This window comes from Sceloporus occidentalis, unplaced genomic scaffold (assembly GCF_023333645.1).
Source record: "Sceloporus occidentalis isolate IW3139 unplaced genomic scaffold, rSceOcc1.0.p SCAF_382, whole genome shotgun sequence".
Taxonomy (NCBI): Eukaryota; Metazoa; Chordata; class Lepidosauria; order Squamata; family Phrynosomatidae; genus Sceloporus; species Sceloporus occidentalis.
In genome coordinates, this window is record NW_028317362.1 from 155,274 (window position 1) to 173,404 (window position 18,131).

General features: G+C 46.9%; 1 protein-coding gene across 1 annotated transcript; it reads right to left on the bottom strand.

The window, feature by feature from the left end:
* Positions 1 to 754: 754 nt before the first annotated feature.
* LOC149273379 (glycogen [starch] synthase, liver-like) lies at positions 755 to 16,322 on the bottom strand. The gene is made up of 16 exons (XM_089506396.1): positions 16,202 to 16,322; positions 13,038 to 13,219; positions 12,500 to 12,691; positions 9,766 to 9,951; positions 8,395 to 8,539; positions 8,052 to 8,169; positions 6,664 to 6,784; positions 5,736 to 5,842; positions 5,586 to 5,645; positions 5,422 to 5,500; positions 4,979 to 5,092; positions 4,181 to 4,307; positions 2,825 to 2,920; positions 2,217 to 2,380; positions 1,721 to 1,801; positions 755 to 979 (listed from the first exon to the last, which is right to left on the bottom strand). Exons 1-16 carry the CDS (start codon positions 16,320 to 16,322, stop codon positions 755 to 757), a joined length of 2,118 nt encoding a protein of 705 aa, XP_089362522.1.
* Between the last annotated feature and the right edge of the window lie 1,809 nt (positions 16,323 to 18,131).

Genomic DNA, 18,131 nt, shown 5'->3' on the forward strand with positions numbered 1-18,131 from the left:
GTGGGATAGACATACGGCTCCTGAATCTAAGACGAGACCAACGACTGATTAAGGTTTGACTCTTTACAGCGGGAGAAAAGGGAGACTAGACGGGGGGCCGACGGGGGCCGACCTGCCGGCAGGTTCGGGGTTTCTGTGTAAATAATTGTATTTTTTACATTATGGATGATTATTATTATGGATTAGCGTTAATTTCACTCATTTTGAGGTCCTGGATTATCAGTTCTTTGGCTTTTGCTTCAATAATTCGTTATTTTCAATTATTTTGTGTTCTTCGGATTTATTCTGGAATATGTTTGTGGTTGTTTTTTTTTCTTGTCAGATATTCCATATTTTAAGGAAAGGTCGGACTCTTCATCTTCATCTCTTTAACCATCAGTTCTGCCCCATTAACCCGGAAAGAGACGTGTCGGGGGAGGGGGGGGGTTATAAATTGATTGTTGAAATTAGGGGTTAATAAGCACGGAGAAGGACCTTATATACTAAGTGCCATAAAAGATAACATAATATAAGAAAATTCCCAGAAAAAAGGGTAAAATTAAGAAAACAAAAATCTTTTTCTTTCTTTTTTTTTTATTTTTTAGGGTTTCATGTTCGGTTTTGGGAAACGGAAAAAGAGCGTTTTAGGCGGATTTAAAATATCTGTAGATTTTCACAAAAAGCTCTGCTTGTTTTTTTTTGTAAAACTCAACTTTTTTTTACCTCTAAATTTCTAAACGTGGAATTTCTATGTTTTCGGAAATGTCTCGACGTTTCAGTTTCTGTTCTCGCCGTGTTTTTTCTTCTTTCCGTGAGGCGCTTGCTCGAGAGAAAACAAGGATTTGATGTTCTGCCGATCTTTCTCTGCCTCCTCGTCTTCGTCGTACCTCTCCTCCTCATCGTCGTCGTCTTCATCTTCACTGTGGTGGGGGGTGGAATGCTGGGAGACCGAGGGGGACGGGGGGACCGATGAAGGCCGCGGGAAGCGGAAGCCGTCAGTCTGCAGAAAGAAAGTTAAGGGTTAATGCCGCGGGGTCACCTCTCACACTGCCAACCCCGAGCCTCCATCTACAGAGACTCTCCCACCTCTCCAGAGATCACCATAGAACCCTAGAACCTGCGGGCAGATCGGCCCCCGACGGCCCATCTAGTCGCCTGTTTCAAACCTTAATCAGTTGTTGGTCTCGTCTTAGATTCAGGAGCCATATGTCTATACCACTTCTGCAGGGAGGCTGTTCCACTTATCTATCAGCCTCCCAATAGCAACCAATTCAAAACAAGTTTTTAGCAACTCCGTACTGACAAAATCTGTTCCCTTCCAGCCTCTCAGGTCCCTCCTGTGTCACATCTGACGGGTCCCCCTCCTCACCCCCCATTTCACGTTTCCCTGTTGTACAGCGGTATGGATTATGTTGATGTCCTAAATAAATCTAATTTCCATGACAATCACTTTTTCCTCAGCACCCCCCCCCCCACTGAGAACATGCGCGGGGCTGACAGCGAGGCTCTGACCTCATCGAGAGGATTTCACTTCATCTTATAGGCTTATTGATCCTGCGATCTCATAAAGTGTTATTTACGGCGGCGGCTCCTAAAATATTCAATAAAATTCATTTTTTGCTTGAAAGTTTTACTGCAAAAAAACAGTTTTTTATTCCGTTGCCCAAAAACCTGCAGAATGCGGCCCTTTAAATCCAGACTTTTAAGAAATTTGTATCAAAAACTAAGAAAAGACTCTTACCTTTGGCGGGGCGCTGGGCTCCATTTGGAAGCGGTCCGGGAAGCTCCTGCAGAGGGCAAGGTGTCGCGCATGCATATAAAACTGATAAGACGGGAAATAACGGGGAAATCGGTTATGAGGAACTCACATATTCTAAATAACTGACATTTCGCTTACAGGAAAACTCCGAAATTAGTTAAAAAAGAAAAAAAAAAAATCAGAAAAGTTGATTTGTTGGGAATTATATGAGGTCAGATTTCTTGTGTTTCTTATTTATTAAAAAAGGTGCGGAAAACCGGCTCGGATATTAAAGGGCCGGAAACGCCTTTATTTATTATATATTATACTATGTTTCTGATTGGACCACTCCATTCGTTGCTATGGGAATAAGACCATTTTTCATTGTAAATAAATCAAGTAGCTCGCTGCAGGACCGCTCCCCACCATCACCAGCGTGGCCCCGGGGACCACGGGAGTGTTTGTGCCGACGGCCCCCGGGTGTAAGTCAGCCTCTTACTCGGCCCAGGTAGCGCCAGTCCAGTAAGTCGGAGAGCCGCTCGGTCCGGTTCCGCTGGATGATCCGCTGGCGGCGGGATTGTTGGCAGAAAGCGTAGAGTAACTGCGTCAGCTGGTTACACGACTCGTCCGGAGAGCGGAAGCGCCTGTCCACGATGTATATTCCTAACGGCACGGAGACCAAGCGGTTACCCCGTACCCCCAAATACATAGTCTGTGCGGCATACGGTATATACACCGTACATGGGATATACACAAGATATACACAGGACATACAGGGGATATACACGGGATATACACGGGACATACATGGGATATACACAAGATATACACAGGACATACAGGGGATATACACGGGACATACACAGGATACACACAGGAAACACGGGACATACATGGGATATACAGGGAGATACACAGGATACACACAGGAAACACGGGCTATACACAAGATATACATGGGACATACATAGGATATACAGGGGATATACTCAGGACATACACGGGATATACACGAGACATACACGGGATATACACAGGAAACACGGGATATACACGGGATATAGACAGGACATACGTGCCCCATGGCAGGACACACCACCTTCTTACCGTACGCAGCGGGGTCGGCTACGTGTTCCTGCATGAAGCACCCGAACCCGGACAGGTTGGTCGTGACGCTCGGGATCCCCATCACGGTGCATTCGGCTGGAATAAGACACGCCGCATCTTTACACCCGGGGCAGTAAAGGCCATTACCCCCTCCGACAGGTCACTGCATGGCAGATACCCTCCGGAGCTCGCCCCCCCGGGACAGGCAGCAGAGAAATTCCTGCCCCAACGTAACAGCAGAGCGCAAGCAGCCCAGAAAAATCGACTCCGGCCCCCAGGGCGCTTGACAAAAGTACCACTAAAGGGAGTGAGGGCAGAGTGTGAGGTGGGCTCCCTGGGCAGCTGCCCTCTTTACCCCCCCAACCGAAAATCAACCAAATCCCCAACCCGGGGCGAGACGGAATCACGGGATTTTCTTGAAATCGCTTGGAATTGTCGTGTTTGAGTCAATGTGCGGCCTTAATACCGAGCCCAGGGACCCCGACCGCTCACTGCTGCCCCCCACGATCAGGGGGCCCTAATCTGCCACCCAGCGGGGTCTCGCCTAGGTAGCAGCGTCCCAGCACTTGAATGAATCACTAATTCCCCAAGCCGGCCCCGCGAGATAAATTCTATTCCAGCGGCAATCAATCCCGCGCTTCACGCTCTATTTTTAAATCTGATTTTTTCCTCCCCCGTAACGCATTACAATCGATTTCACTAAACAATTTCCGGAAATTATTTCCAAGAAACCTGTCATTAAAGCGACAACTTGACAAATAACGAGATCTTTAACCTCAAAAACTTTGCGTGTAAAAGGCGTGAGGCTGATTAACCTCTCCATGTGTGTGACATGTTTTCTATGAGTATCACATGTGTGACATGCAGAGGTAACACGCGTGACGTCCTCCTCCGCGGCCTCTAATTCCACATCGGAAACATCAGAAGGCCCCCTAAATAAAAACTTGCTGAACTACAACTCCCATGACTCCCTGCAGCCCCATCCAGAGGGGCTCCTGCTTTACGGCTGCACCCGCCGCGCACGCCCTATGTGAAGCCCCCATAACCTGCCCTTTAATCCCCGAGGGTAGGAGGATTCCCGGCATCCCATTAATTAACAGCGAAGTCTCCCCCGAGGGGGCCGCTTGATGATTACGGGGGGATTATTAATTCGCTCGAGCAGTTTTTCCGCGTAATAAATGGCTTCGCGGTTTCCTCGCTTTAACTGACGTCTAATTCAGGATTTACGACCCGTTCAGCCGATCAATAAGACGATCGATGGCGTCGCGGTCAGGCGGAGACGCTCTGCTGCCGATCTTTCAGGGTTTTGCTTATTCAATCTTTTTATTCCTGCGAAGGGTTAATGGGGGGACGTACCCGGCGTGTACCCCCAGGGCTCGTAGTAAGACGGGAAAACCCCCAGGTGACAGCCGCGCACGAACTCCTCGTAATCCAGCGGCAGCAGCGGACTGGTGGACGTCAGGAACTCGGGGTGAACGACCACCTGCGGTCACAGAGAGTCATCAGCCAGCGGTACCGAGTGTACCCGGAGCTGTACGCAAGTATACTGACCCGTACTCACCCCTATACACCAGTACTCACCCTATCCACCCCTACCCACCTGTACTCACCCCTATCCACCGGTACTCACCCCTATACATCGGTACTCATCCCTTTACACCGGTACTCACCCCTATCCACCGGTACTCAACCCCTATACACCAGTACTCACCCATACCTACCTGTACTCAATCCTATCCACCCATACTGACCCGTACTCAACCATAAAGACCTGCACTTACCCTACCCACCTTTACTCAATCCTATACACCGGTACTCACCCCTACCCACCTGTACTCACCCCTATACACCGGTACTCACCCCTATCCACCTGTACTCACCCATACCCGCCTGTACTCAACCTTACCCACCTGTACTCACCCATACCCACCTGTACTCAACCTTACCCACCTGTACTTAAACCTACACACTGGTACTCAACCCCACTCAGCCGTACCCAGCAATACCTCACCAATACATTGCAGGGTATTTATTCTCGTATATGTAATGTAAGCCCCTCTAATTTTCAGGTGTAATTCCTCCCCAATTATCATGGTCCCACCAACACTTTGGGTTTACACCTGATAGGGATTGTGGTTTTTATCTGAGACCAACCTTTACTCTGTCTGCGCGGCTGTTGAAAAGTCCGATCCGTCTGATGGTGTTCAGAATCGGGTCCGCTGAGTCGTCCACCATGTTGTGAGTGGTCACCGGGGGCAGGGACTGGCGCTGCCAAAAACCAAGAGAGGGTCATCAGAATGTAGATCACGAGTCCGAGTACCCGATACATTGTAGAAGAACCTCGGCCCCCCCGTCGCCTGGACATTCCGACACCGGAATCAGAGCGTATGGACGCGCGGAGATTTCCTCGTGTTTACGGGACGGTAACGTCCTCTGGCGAGATACTCTGTTACCCGCGTGGCGAGATACTCTGTTACCCGCGTGGCGAGATACTCTGTTACCCGCGTGGCGAGATACTCTGTTACCCGCGTGGCGAGATACTCTGTTACCCGCGTGGCGAGATACTCTGTTACCTGCGTGGCGAGATACTCTGTTACCTGCGTGGAGAATATCGCCCTTTTCATGACCGTCAAGTCATCTCGGTCCAGAATTTTGTTCAGATCCGGAATTTCGCCCCTAAATAAACACATAAGGAGTTAACTTGCCGCCAGGGGAGACGTTTTATTTCCGTGAAGTTAGGGAAGGAACAGCGAACACCCACTTTAGCAAAGCCTCGTAAAGCTTCTTCCCGAACTTCTCCTTCACGGAATGAGCCGTGTCCCTAAAGCAACGAGCAAAGAGAAACGCGTGAGCCGGGAGTTGGCGTCACGGGGGGGGGGGGGTAAATCGCGTCGGGGCACCGACTCCTCACCACAGCTGCTTCCTGACCGCTTGGCCTCTCAGCGTCTCCACGTTAAAATTATCCGTCTTTGTCGGCATGATGAAAAACACCACGGCGGTGACGTCGCTCCGGTGAACCTGCCAATCAAACAGAGAAACCGACTGATTCATATCAATGATTCATCAAATAATTATTAATATTATCATATTTTATCAATAATATCAATGCCATAAAATACTAAAGGTTATGGCCGCAGAATTTGCAGAATTATTTATTTCGGCCCCGATAATTTTCCTCTTACTGAATCGGATTGATGCAGGCTGAGAAAACAAAAAAAAAATGAATTACTTTATTTAAGTAAGTGATCTGTTACCGTGACAACAGGCTCTTTTTGGGGGGGCCCTTGGGATTTGGTTGAAACAACCTGATAATAGAAATACTGAAAGCTTAACCCTTCGGGACTGGGAAGAGATACAATAATTATTGATTAATAAGCAAATTATTTATAACGATCGCTTTGGAATAAGCGCCTTCCATTCTAAATCCTGATGGTGAAAAGGAGGAGGAATCCCTCGCTGGGGCTCGCGGACCGGTGAGGGTGACGCGCGTCAATCAGCGCACGCGTAGTTAATCTGGACGTTGGGTGATTATCAGCGATGGGGAACGTGATGGAGGTTAATGAAAGCTTTCACGGGCCGGTAGTTGTGAGGCCACGAAGCCCGTTTCTCGGTTCTAGGGCAAATACATGAGTTTAATCTACAGACGGATAAATCACGGGACGGACCGGGCGTTACGGTGCACGTAGAATATTTACACGCTAGAAAGCGAACGGCTCGTTTTACCGATCCCGTTTAGAACAGCCTAGTAACAGGTTAATGATGAATACACTCGGAACCTTGTTACCCCGTTGTACTGCGCTGCAGAATATGATAGCGCTACGTGAATCAATAGACGGTACCCGGAGCAGGAAGTTGAGCCGGGAGAGCGTCTCGAGGAAAATGTCGGCCCCTTTATTGGAGTATTCGTACCTCCCGGCGATGAAGAAAAACAGCGTCTTCTCCAGGTTAAAATCCAGGTGTCTGGAAGGATTATTTGTGGAGAAGAAATTCATTTCGTTAGGGAAACGAGGAGGAAAAAAAAATCATTTCTGGAATACGGAACTGGAATTAGAACGTTCCTTGTCGGAGAAAATGTAACAACTTTAGCAATAAATCACTTAAAAGGCTAAACTCGACAAATATTCCCCAAGATTTAGGGTTATGAAAAAAATGACACATAAAAATAAATTGAGGTATTTTCATATATTTGGCCTACATTTTACATCATAATTCATAAATATAATAATACCAATAATATAATTCATTAATATAATAATACCAATAATATAATCTATTAATATAATAATACCAACAATATAATTCATTAATATAATAATACCAATAATATAATAATACCAATAATATAATTAATTAATATAATAATACCAATAATATAATCCATTAATATAATAATACCAATAATATAATTAATTAATATAATAATACCAATAATATAATACCAATAATATAATCCATTAATATAATAATACCAATAATATAATTAATATAATAATAGCAATAATATAATACCAATAATATAATTAATTAATATAATAATAGCAATAATATAATACCAATAATATAATCCATTAATATAATAATAGCAATAATATAATTAATTAATATAATAATACCAATAATATAATACCAATAATATAATCCATTAATATAATAATACCAATAATATAATGCATTAATATAATAATACCAATAATATAATTCATTAATATAATAATACCAATAATATAACCCATTAATATAATAATACCAATAATATAATTCATTAATATAATACCAATAATATAATTCATTAATATAATACCAATAATATAATTCATTAATATAATAATACCAATAATATAATCCATTAATATAATAATACCAATAATATAATTCATTAATATAATAATACCAATAATATAATACCAATAATATAATTCATTAATATAATAATACCAATAATATAATCCATTAATATAATAATACCAATAATATAATTCATTAATATAATACCAATAATATAATAATACCAATAATATAAATCAGTAATATAATAATACCAGTTATATAATTCCTTAATATAATAATACCAGTAATATTATATAATCCATTTACTCTTCTTCCGTGGGCAGCCATAACTTTCTGTTCCTACAGACTGCGGTGTTCTGCCCCAAAGTATAATTTCATAAAATCGCGGCAATACGGTATTATTCTAATATATTATCGTAAAAGTTCCTAAGTAAAATACCCGTAGAAATGTCCGCGGACAAATTCCTGGATCCGGGATTTATACATCGCGTGCAGGTTCTGGAACTCATGGACGGCTGAGAATTTCTTGATATTGAGGCCATTTGGAGTAATAACATCTAAAAATAATAATAATTAGAAAAAATATCCACAAAACATGAAGTTTCAGGCACAGGAAAAAGGTACACAAGATGCCTCTGATACTAGTGAATATCAGCCCTGGAGTGGCGCATGCACAGAGGGTAGGGTTAGCGTGGCGAACGCACAGGGGTTAGGGTGGCGCGTGCACAGGGGTTAGGGTTATCATGGCGCGTGCACAGGGGTGGCTAGCGGGATGTCCTCACCGGGCTTCCGTTTCAGCATGTGCTCCGCCTCGATGCCGGTGATCTGGGACACGGTGGTGAATACGTGGGCGCAGTGGACAGACGCTCGCTCCATGCAGTAACGATGGTAAATCTGCCTCTCCCCGGCCTCTCGATCGAGATCAAACTGCGGGAGATCCCCCCAAAAATAACTTAATGCATTAACCCCCCCCAGTAATTTCCCAAACCGCAACAAACAAGGGGGCCAGACGCCCCACCCACTGCGCCGCCGTCTCTGTGATGTCAGAGATATGATGTATCAGAGCAGATACATTCATGTATTTAGTGTATTGATTAGAGCGTAAGCTCCTCTGGCCACGGCCGGTAAGGCACCTGAAATATATTTTGTGAATAAACTCAGAATGTTGGATTTTTTTAGGTGTTTTAGGGATCTTTGTCTGAGCGTCAATTAACCCTGTAGAGGGTGCTCCTCGGTCTCCTGGTGACGGCCCGTTTGGGGCAGAATGTCCGATGAGCCCAGCTGGTATTTAGAGGCTCGTTGCCGCTTCGTACAGACATTAGTTCTGACAATTGTTAACGTGTTCTGGGAGATCAGATGTCCTAATGAGGCTTCCTCTGCTATGGAAAGGTCACCTCTGCCCAAAGGCCATGCAGTTAGGAACGTTCGTGGCTCCAGCCTCGTGGCCTGACGCGGACAGACAGCAGTTTGCGGTTGTTTCCAGATGCCACGTCTGCCATCCGGAAGGTCAGACACGTGACTCGCCTAAAATCAGACAAATGAGGCTTCCTGCCTCCCGCGCCGCACGACGTGTAACCTTTACAGACATGCAGCTGACAAAGAGCACAAACCTGCACCAAGCGAGGGCCGGGGGCGGACAACTTGCAGGAGACATCACCAGTGAATACGGGGCTGGTGGTCAGTGTCCTGCAGCCTCATTATGGCCTCAGAGAGGAGTCTGCAGGGCAACTGGACAGAGCGGGGTTAATCCTCCCAGTCCTGCCCTCGGCTGCATTATTATCAGCTTTTTATGGCCAAGAGGCAGTTAAATCCTGCATCAGCCCATCACCCCCCCTCCGCAGTGCCTTGTGCTACCTCTTCCCCTGCAGAGCCCCAAGCTGACTCCTTTCCCTCAGAGCCCTTAGCAGACTCCTCCCTTGCAGAGCCACGAGCAGACTCCTCCCCCGTGGAACATTTGCTGCCAGCCCCTTAAACTCTGACCCTCACATACACTGCCCCCAAAACTGCGCTAACATCTGCATTTTCACCTGCAAATCTGGAGCAATCTGTAGGATTGGTTGCCATGGCAATTGCTTAAATTTTGCACCGCTATGTGCACTTTGCAGATAATCCCAGTGGTTATGATTTGGCGTGGTACATGTGGTATCTGTTACCTGGTCCAGCCGGTTGTAGAAGTCCACGCTTGCAGCACAGAGGTACCGCCCCAGCAGCGTGGCATGGGTGGTAAATATTGTGGCCACGGGAAGCTTCCTGTACCGAGACAGAATTAACCCCGCACCTGCCTGCCACTCATGGAAGTGCGCCAGGATGTTTGGCTTATCCTGGAATTGGTCCGCGAGCTAAAAAATACAAGAATGTTAATCTTCACAACTCCTCCGCATCACAGTTGGGGAGGGAGTATGTATGACTGCATGAATGAGAGTGTGTGTGTAAGTGCATGTATGAGCACGGATATCCATGTGTAAGCGCAGGGACATACCTAGAGTATTTAGCACCCGGGGCGGATCCTGTATGTGGCACCCCCCCACACACACAAAAAAATGAACGTTGGCAAGAATATTTATTTCACTAATTTTTTACTGTGTGTCAACTGGAAAAAATAGAAATCTGAAAAAATACCGGCAAATTACATTTACTGAACAGATATGGCCCAGCGTAACTCCCATTACTATACACTGAGCCAGTGCCTGTGCCACCGCCATCCCCGAAGCAGTGTGCCTGTGCAACTGCGTCCCTGAAAGAGTCTGCCTGTGCCACCCCTGCCCATAAAGCAGTCTGCCTGTGCCACCGCTGCCACTTAAACAGCCTCTCTGTGACACTTTTTGCCACTGAAGCAGCCTGCCTGTGCCAAGTCTGCCCCTGAAACTGCCTCTCTGTGCCAACTTTGCCCCTGAAACAGCCTCTCTGTGCCACTTCTGCCCCCTAATCAGCCTGCCTGTGCCAATTCTGCCCCCCCTTATCAACCTTCCTATGCCAATTCTGCCCCAAATCAGCCTGTCTGTGCCACCTCTGGCCCCCTAATCAGCCTGCCTGTGCCATTTCTGCCCCTAAACACTAACTTACGGTACTCACTAGTAACTTACTAACTTTCATTCGTTCACCCACTCACTAACATTCATTCACCCACTCACCATTCACTCTCCCTCATCCCCTTACCTCTCTTGAAGATTTCACTAGTCCGTGGGCCGGCCGAGCATCACTGGTTGGCCGTGCAGATGTCTACGCGGCCCGACTCCCGCCAGACGCAGGCCCGCAGCTTACTGCTGTGGCGCACGCGCACTGTATGAGAAAACTCTTTCCCCGCCCAGGTTCCTGATAGCCCCCCCCCTCTGCGCGGGAAAAGAGTTTCCTCACACAGTGCGCGGGCGCCACAACAGTAAGCTGCGGACCCGCGTAAGGCGGCCGTCGGGCCACCGGGCACCCCATTGATGAGTGACACCCGGTGCGGACCACCCCCTCGGCCCCCTTTAGGTACACTACTGTGTAAGCGTGTGTTAGCATGAATATGTGGAATATGTGTGTGTGTGAATGAACAGGGATACTGCCTCTCTGTGCCAACTTTGCCCCTGAAACAGCCTCTCTGTGCCACTTCTGCCCCCTAATCAGCCTGCCTGTGCCAATTCTGCCCCCCCTTATCAACCTTCCTATGCCAATTCTGCCCCACATCAGCCTGTCTGTGCCACCTCTGGCCCCCTAATCAGCCTGCCTGTGCCATTTCTGCCCCTAAACACTAACTTACGGTACTCACTAGTAACTTACTAACTTTCATTCGTTCACCCACTCACTAACATTCATTCACCCACTCACCATTCACTCTCCCTCATCCCCTTACCTCTCTTGAAGATTTCACTAGTCCGTGGGCCGGCCGAGCATCACTGGTTGGCCGTGCAGATGTCTACGCGGCCCGACTCCCGCCAGACGCAGGCCCGCAGCTTACTGCTGTGGCGCACGCGCACTGTATGAGAAAACTCTTTCCCCGCCCAGGTTCCTGATAGCCCCCCCCCCTGCGCGGGAAAAGAGTTTCCTCACACAGTGCGCGGGCGCCACAGCAGTAAGCTGCGGACCCGCGTAAGGCGGCCGTCGGGCCACCGGGCACCCCATTGATGAGTGACACCCGGTGCGGACCACCCCCTCGGTCCCCTTTAGGTACACTACTGTGTAAGCGTGTGTTAGCATGAATATGTGGAATATGTGTGTGTGTGAATGAACAGGGATATGTGTGTGTATGAGCATGAATGTGTATGTGTAAGTGTGTGTTAAAATAAATCTCAATGTGTGAGTGTGTGTTAGCATATATATGTATGTGTAAGCGTTTATGAGCATGAATTTGTATGTGTAAGTGTGTGTTAGCATGAATGTGTGTGTGTAAGCGTGTGTATGAGCAGGGATGTGTATGTGTAAGAATGTGTATGTTTGTAAGCGTGAGAATATACGTTTGTTGAAGTGTGTGTGTGAATTTATGTATGTCACTACATTTTTGAGTTATGGAGAGGGGTGCGATGGGGCCACTTGGCTTTACTTGCACTCCCCGCCCGGGGCCAGAAGATCCAAACCTACCCCTGCTTAACCCTTCAGGGCAGGAGATGATACCCCATAATATTGTCCCAAAAGGCAGAAGATTCCCTCCCAGCACTGACTGAGGAAAACGAGGACAGAAAATGGCGGTTTGGCTTCTTTTACAAGGTGCTTTATTACTATTCTTTATTATTTATATGTCACCATCATTATCTGCGGCGCTGTGCAACGGGTCCTGTAGGACTTTCTATCCTTTTTGTTTGTATGTGAAGTTGGTAGAAGAGACAGGAGTCATTAATTGATCTTCCAATATACCTGACACACAACTATTACCCCATTACCCTATCGTAGGCGACACCCCAAAAAACTCACCTCTTTTAGGAACCAGGCGGTCAGTGACCCAAAAATCAAAGCGTCGTTGGCTTCCCGGTCGTGGAACGGAATCCCGATGTTACTCGCCTCCCAGAACTCCTCTTTCCAGCGATCCAGGTTCCACGCCGAAGAACCGATGTCAAAAAGGATCACGTAGGGATTCCCTTCGATCAGCCACCGTCCAAAATACACCTGCGGGGGCCAAAGAAATCAGACGCCGGAGCCACTGGGAAACTGAAAAAAACAGAAATCCAGAATCCCCCCCAAAAACACCTAAACTGCCCTAAACTGCTAAATGCTGAAAGTGTGCGGAATACACGCGTGATACCCAACATACATCGCGGCAACCTGTATGTAACACGTGAAGCGCTTTGCTAATGACTTCTAAACATAGAGAGGAAAGCAGATTAAAGAGGTTAATGGAATGTTTTAATCCTTCGCCCAGTGGAGAGGTCTCGCTCTAATTCATTGCGGCCCCTAAAATAAGGGCTGAGAGCTGTTAAGACGTCGACCAATCCCGTGGAGGGAGATCTCTTACCTGAGACCCTTTGGCTCGTAACAAATCCAAAGCTTTGGCGACAGATGGGATTGGAGGGTCGCAGATCTCCACCTGGGTCCGGACGTTCTGCTCGTAGTAAGGACCAATCATGAAGTAATTTTCTCCCCATTCGTCCGCCGTGATCTTGGCTTTCGTCTGGATGACGGTGTAGATCCCTCCGACTGCAAAAAAACACCGGATTCTCCATACAGAAAGGTTTACAGGAGTACGGGAGGCTGAGGGGTGGGGCAGCCTCCCAGCAGAGGTGGTAGAGGTTAATCTGCTCCTTTCATTTTCATTCATGTATCCTCCCTGCAGCTGCTGCTTTTTGTTTGATAATCAAAGTGATTTTTTTCAGAAATTGTATGATTTTAAGATAAGAACAGCCCCGGAGGGAAAGAATTGGACAGAGGGGCCCCATGAATGTAGTGCGGACGAGGTACCCATGGTCAAGCCGGTTTAAGGGGTTAAGGCATGACTAAGCGGAAATTTTAGCACGGAAGGAGTTAAGTTTGGAGGCACGTGCAGGGCCAGAGGGGAGGGGGTAATTACCCTCCCTGGGGGATATATAAGGAAGGGTCGTGGCCTATAGGGGCAATTATTTTCAAAGAGATTTTTCCCGCCCATCCCTCCCCTAATTTTTGGCTCTGCCGGGTACTCTGGTTTGGTTAAGCTGGTGCGGTGCAGGAGTTAACCCTCTAGGTGCGGTTACTTGTGGTGCACAGAGGTGTAAGTGCAGGACACTCCAGGGGCAGGCGCCTCTGTGAATCGTAAGGTCATGTGACTGCCGCGCTAGGGGACGCCGGCAGTTCCAGCAGAGATACAGGTGGCCACGCCCATACCAGCAGGTTATTAATTTGGTTATTAATGGTTACAATTGGTTATGTTGTCTTTCGTTTTGACAATAATTATTGATATATGTTGTGTCAAATTTGTTGTGTTTATAATATTTGACACTTTATGACATATTAATAAAGGTTGAGTGTCGCGGTGCTGAAGTGTTTAAGTCCGCACCGCGGACAAATAATTCCATTCTGACGTTAATAAAATTTTGAAATAAAGAAGTGTCTCTTGTTTTATTTGTGAAAGAGGTACCGAAACTGGACGCTACTTCATTCAAGGGAATTTAGCAGAGCAGTTGGTTTCCTGGGGAGGAATAACCCTGCGGATCCTGAGAACAGGAAGTTAAGATGGCTGCTCTCATGGCTGAAGCGTTTTACCTCCCGGTCTCGGTGATGCTCGTTACCCGCTTTCTGTAGAAGAGGCAGATTCTGTGACGGCGTGACAGCAACAATCGCAGATCGCTGGCCCTTTCCGGCCCTTCCGGGTTCCTCAATTCTTAGGCTTTTATTTATAGAAATTAGGTTTTTATTAAATATTTCTCAGGAAGCGAATGCGGCCGGGTCCATCGCATCAAATATTATTATTATTATTTATATATCACCGTCATACTCCACAGCGCTGTACAATGTGTGTTATTATTATTTATATATCGCCGTCATACTCCGCAGCGCTGTACAATGTGTGTTATTATTATTTATATATCGCCGTCATACTCCGCAGCGCTGTACAATGTGTGTTATTATTATTTATATATCGCCGTCATACTCCGCAGCGCTGTACAATGTGTGTTATTATTATTTATATATCGCCGTCATACTCCGCAGCGCTGTACAATGTGTTATTATTATTTATATATCGCCGTCATACTCCGCAGCGCTGTACAATGTGTGTTATTATTATTTATATATCGCCGTCATACTCCGCAGCGCAGTACAATGTGTGTTATTATTATTATTTATATATCACCGTCATACTCCGCAGCGCTGTACAATGTGTGTTATTATTATTTATATATCGCCGTCATACTCCGCAGCGCTGTACAATGTGTGTTATTATTATTATTTATATATCGCCATCATACTCTGTAGCGCTGTACAATTTGTGTTATTATTATTTATATATCGCCGTCATACTCCGCAGCGCTGTACAATGTGTTATTATTATTTATATATCGCCGTCATACTCCGCAGCGCTGTACAATGTGTGTTATTATTATTTATATATCGCCGTCATACTCCGCAGCGCTGTACAATGTGTTATTATTATTTATATATCGCCGTCATACTCCGCAGCGCTGTACAATGTGTGTTATTATTATTATTTATATATCGCCATCATACTCTGTAGCGCTGTACAATTTGTGTTATTAATGATTTATATAGCGCCAAAGTGGGTAAATAGGACATAACGTGTAACATAATAATTTGACTTACAGAAACTGCGGGTAAGGAGGTTTCCGCTCAGAGAGCTTAAAATTGTAATTTGGGGTAATTCTGTTTGGGGCAGGATGCTCTCTAATAACCCCTGGGGGCTGGGGGGGGGGTCCAGCGCTCTTATCTCACACAGAACGTAGAAAGCTCCCTGCAGAGCTAGAGCGACCCCTAGTGGGAAAAACACCGGCTGCAGAACATCACAGAGTTACTGTAACGACTCATGGAATGATTCAGAGGCTTCATTAATACCCCGGGGGGTACCCTAAACCGGCATATAATTGATCAGCATCAAGAACCCAGGACCCCCTGGCAGATCGGCCCCCGCCGGCCCCCGTCTAGTCGCCCGTTTCTCCAGCTGTAACGACTCAAACCTTAATCAGTCGTTGGTCTCGTCTTAGATTCAGGAGCCGGATGTCTATCCCATCTGTGTTTAGTCCCCTCGCTGTATTACCCTCTACCACTTCTGCTGTGACGCTGTTCCACTTATCTACCACCCTCTCAGTAAATACCTGATAATCAGAACCACCAACAGGGTTTTGGGCCTCATTAGCATTAAATCGGAACCAATTTTCTGTAGAAATCACATTATTTTGGATCCCGTGCTCTCCATTCTGCAGCACTGTGGCTTCCAATTAACCAGCGAGGTCCCGGCCAGGACTCTCCTCTGGTCACAGGGGCTTTTTAACTAAACGCAAAGCAAGGTCAGCTACTGGCTCCAGCGACGTGGTCAACGGCCCCAATGCCCCGCAGTCCGTGCAATCCCCGAGGCGCTCTCTTACAGCACTCTCTCCCATGCGTGTTTAACACCCTCACTGTATTAGGCGCTACCACTCCTGCTGGGAGGCTGTTCCACTTATCCACCACCCTCTCAATGTAAGGGTTACCAACCTTTATTTGTGACTTCCCACGAGATCTCAAATAAAAGCAAATCCTCCACAGGAAGCTCTTCCTCGTCCCACTGAGGGAGGCCATTCAGCGAGTTGACGGAGAGGGAGCGGCTCAGGGGCATTTCTGCGGCAGTCTCTTGTAACGTGCGCTCAGCGTGGCCCCGAGCGGAGCATTCAGCCTGTGGCCCTTATGTGAGATTCTGTCTGCGAGCTCCGGCTTCAGCCAAGATACTTTTTCTAGATGATCCGGATTATCCGAGGCTTCAGCCGGATAAACCCCTCGTGGACGCGTTAAGTGGACGGATTGGGACCGAGGCTGACGGTCGGCGAGATCCAGAGCTGGACGGCTGCCCAGGAGAGAAACCTTGAAACTGGCCGGACCCGGGAGCAACGTCTCCATCCGGGACAATCATTAGCCAGAGTCTGTCCTACTTACAAAGAGCAAAACCAGTGCAGTCACCATGGAAACTAACCCCCCCATTATTGTTTTTCATGACTGCTTAAACCCATAGCAAGGTGAACAAACAAGAAGAACCAAATAACCCCACCCAAACCCCCCAAAATAAAGACAGTAGACACCATTGAGTGGGATAGGGCATTTGGCCACAGCTTTATTAAAACCATTCCCCCGGCCAGCGGAAACCAAACCTACACATCTTGAAAACAACCTGCCAGCTGCTGAGCGCTAGGCCCAACAGGCAGTTAAATTACCACCGATTGTACCAAGAGTCCCAGCCCTGCAGGTGCCATGAGCCGCCCGCAGGACTCGCCTCCCCAAGCCCGCTATGGGCAAATGATCCAGGTTGCCTGAAATTACCGCGCTGGCCAGGGGACCAGACCGCTGCTGTGACAATAAAGAGAACAAACAGGAAAGAAAAACAAAGCAATAAACATAATACAACACAAAATATACATGACCAAAATTGAGGGGCGGGCGGGAGGGGAACGTCTGGAAGCTGCTGTTGGTACAGGAAAAAGAGGTAAGAGTCACCTCTTCACCTTCCTATAAACCCTGATAGCTGCAACATTGTTGCAGCTACCCACCAATGACAGAAACCTACTAAACCACCATGCATGGGCCAGCAGTCATGATCCCCCTTTCCTATAGGTCCAGGGGGCCCCCTTTCCCGGAAAGCCGATCGGAAAACTTCTAGAACCTGTAGGCAGATCGGCCCCATCCAGCCCCCGTCTAGTCACCCGTTTCTCCTGCTGTAAAGGATCCTCAGTCTCATTTCTGCCCCTGCGTCTGTACAGTAGCTAAAAAGCTACCCTAACGGGGTAAATACGGGAGAATTACGAGGCAGATAACGCCCAAGACAAAAAGGCGGATAATAACAAAGTAAAGGGACAGAACGACAGATAATAATGAAGTAAAGGGAGGGTATGGGGGATAATAACAAAGTAAAGTGAGGGAACGGCGGATAATAACGAAGTAAAGGGAGGGAACGGCGGATAATAACGAAGTAAAGGGGTGGAACAGAAGAAAAAAAAAGTAAAGGGAGGATACGGCGCATAATAACAAAGTAAAGGGACGGAACGGCGGATAATAGCGAAGTAAAGGGACGGAACGGCGGATAATAGCGAAGTAAAGGGACGGAACAGCGGATAATGAAGTAAAGTGAGGGTATGGGGGATAATAATGAAGTAAAGGGACGGAACAGCGGATAATAAGGAAGTAAAGGGATGTAACGAAAGAAAATAAGTAAATGGACGGAACGGCAGATAACAATGAAGTAAAAGGATTGGAACAGAAGAAAATAAGAAGTCAATGGACGGAACAGAGGATAATAACGAATTAAAGGGAGGGAATGGAGGAAAATAACGAAGTAAAGGGAGGGAACGGCGGATAACAACGAAGTAAAGGGAGGGAACAGCGGATAGTAACAAAGTAAAGGGATGGAACGGCGGATAACAACGAAGTAAAGGGATGG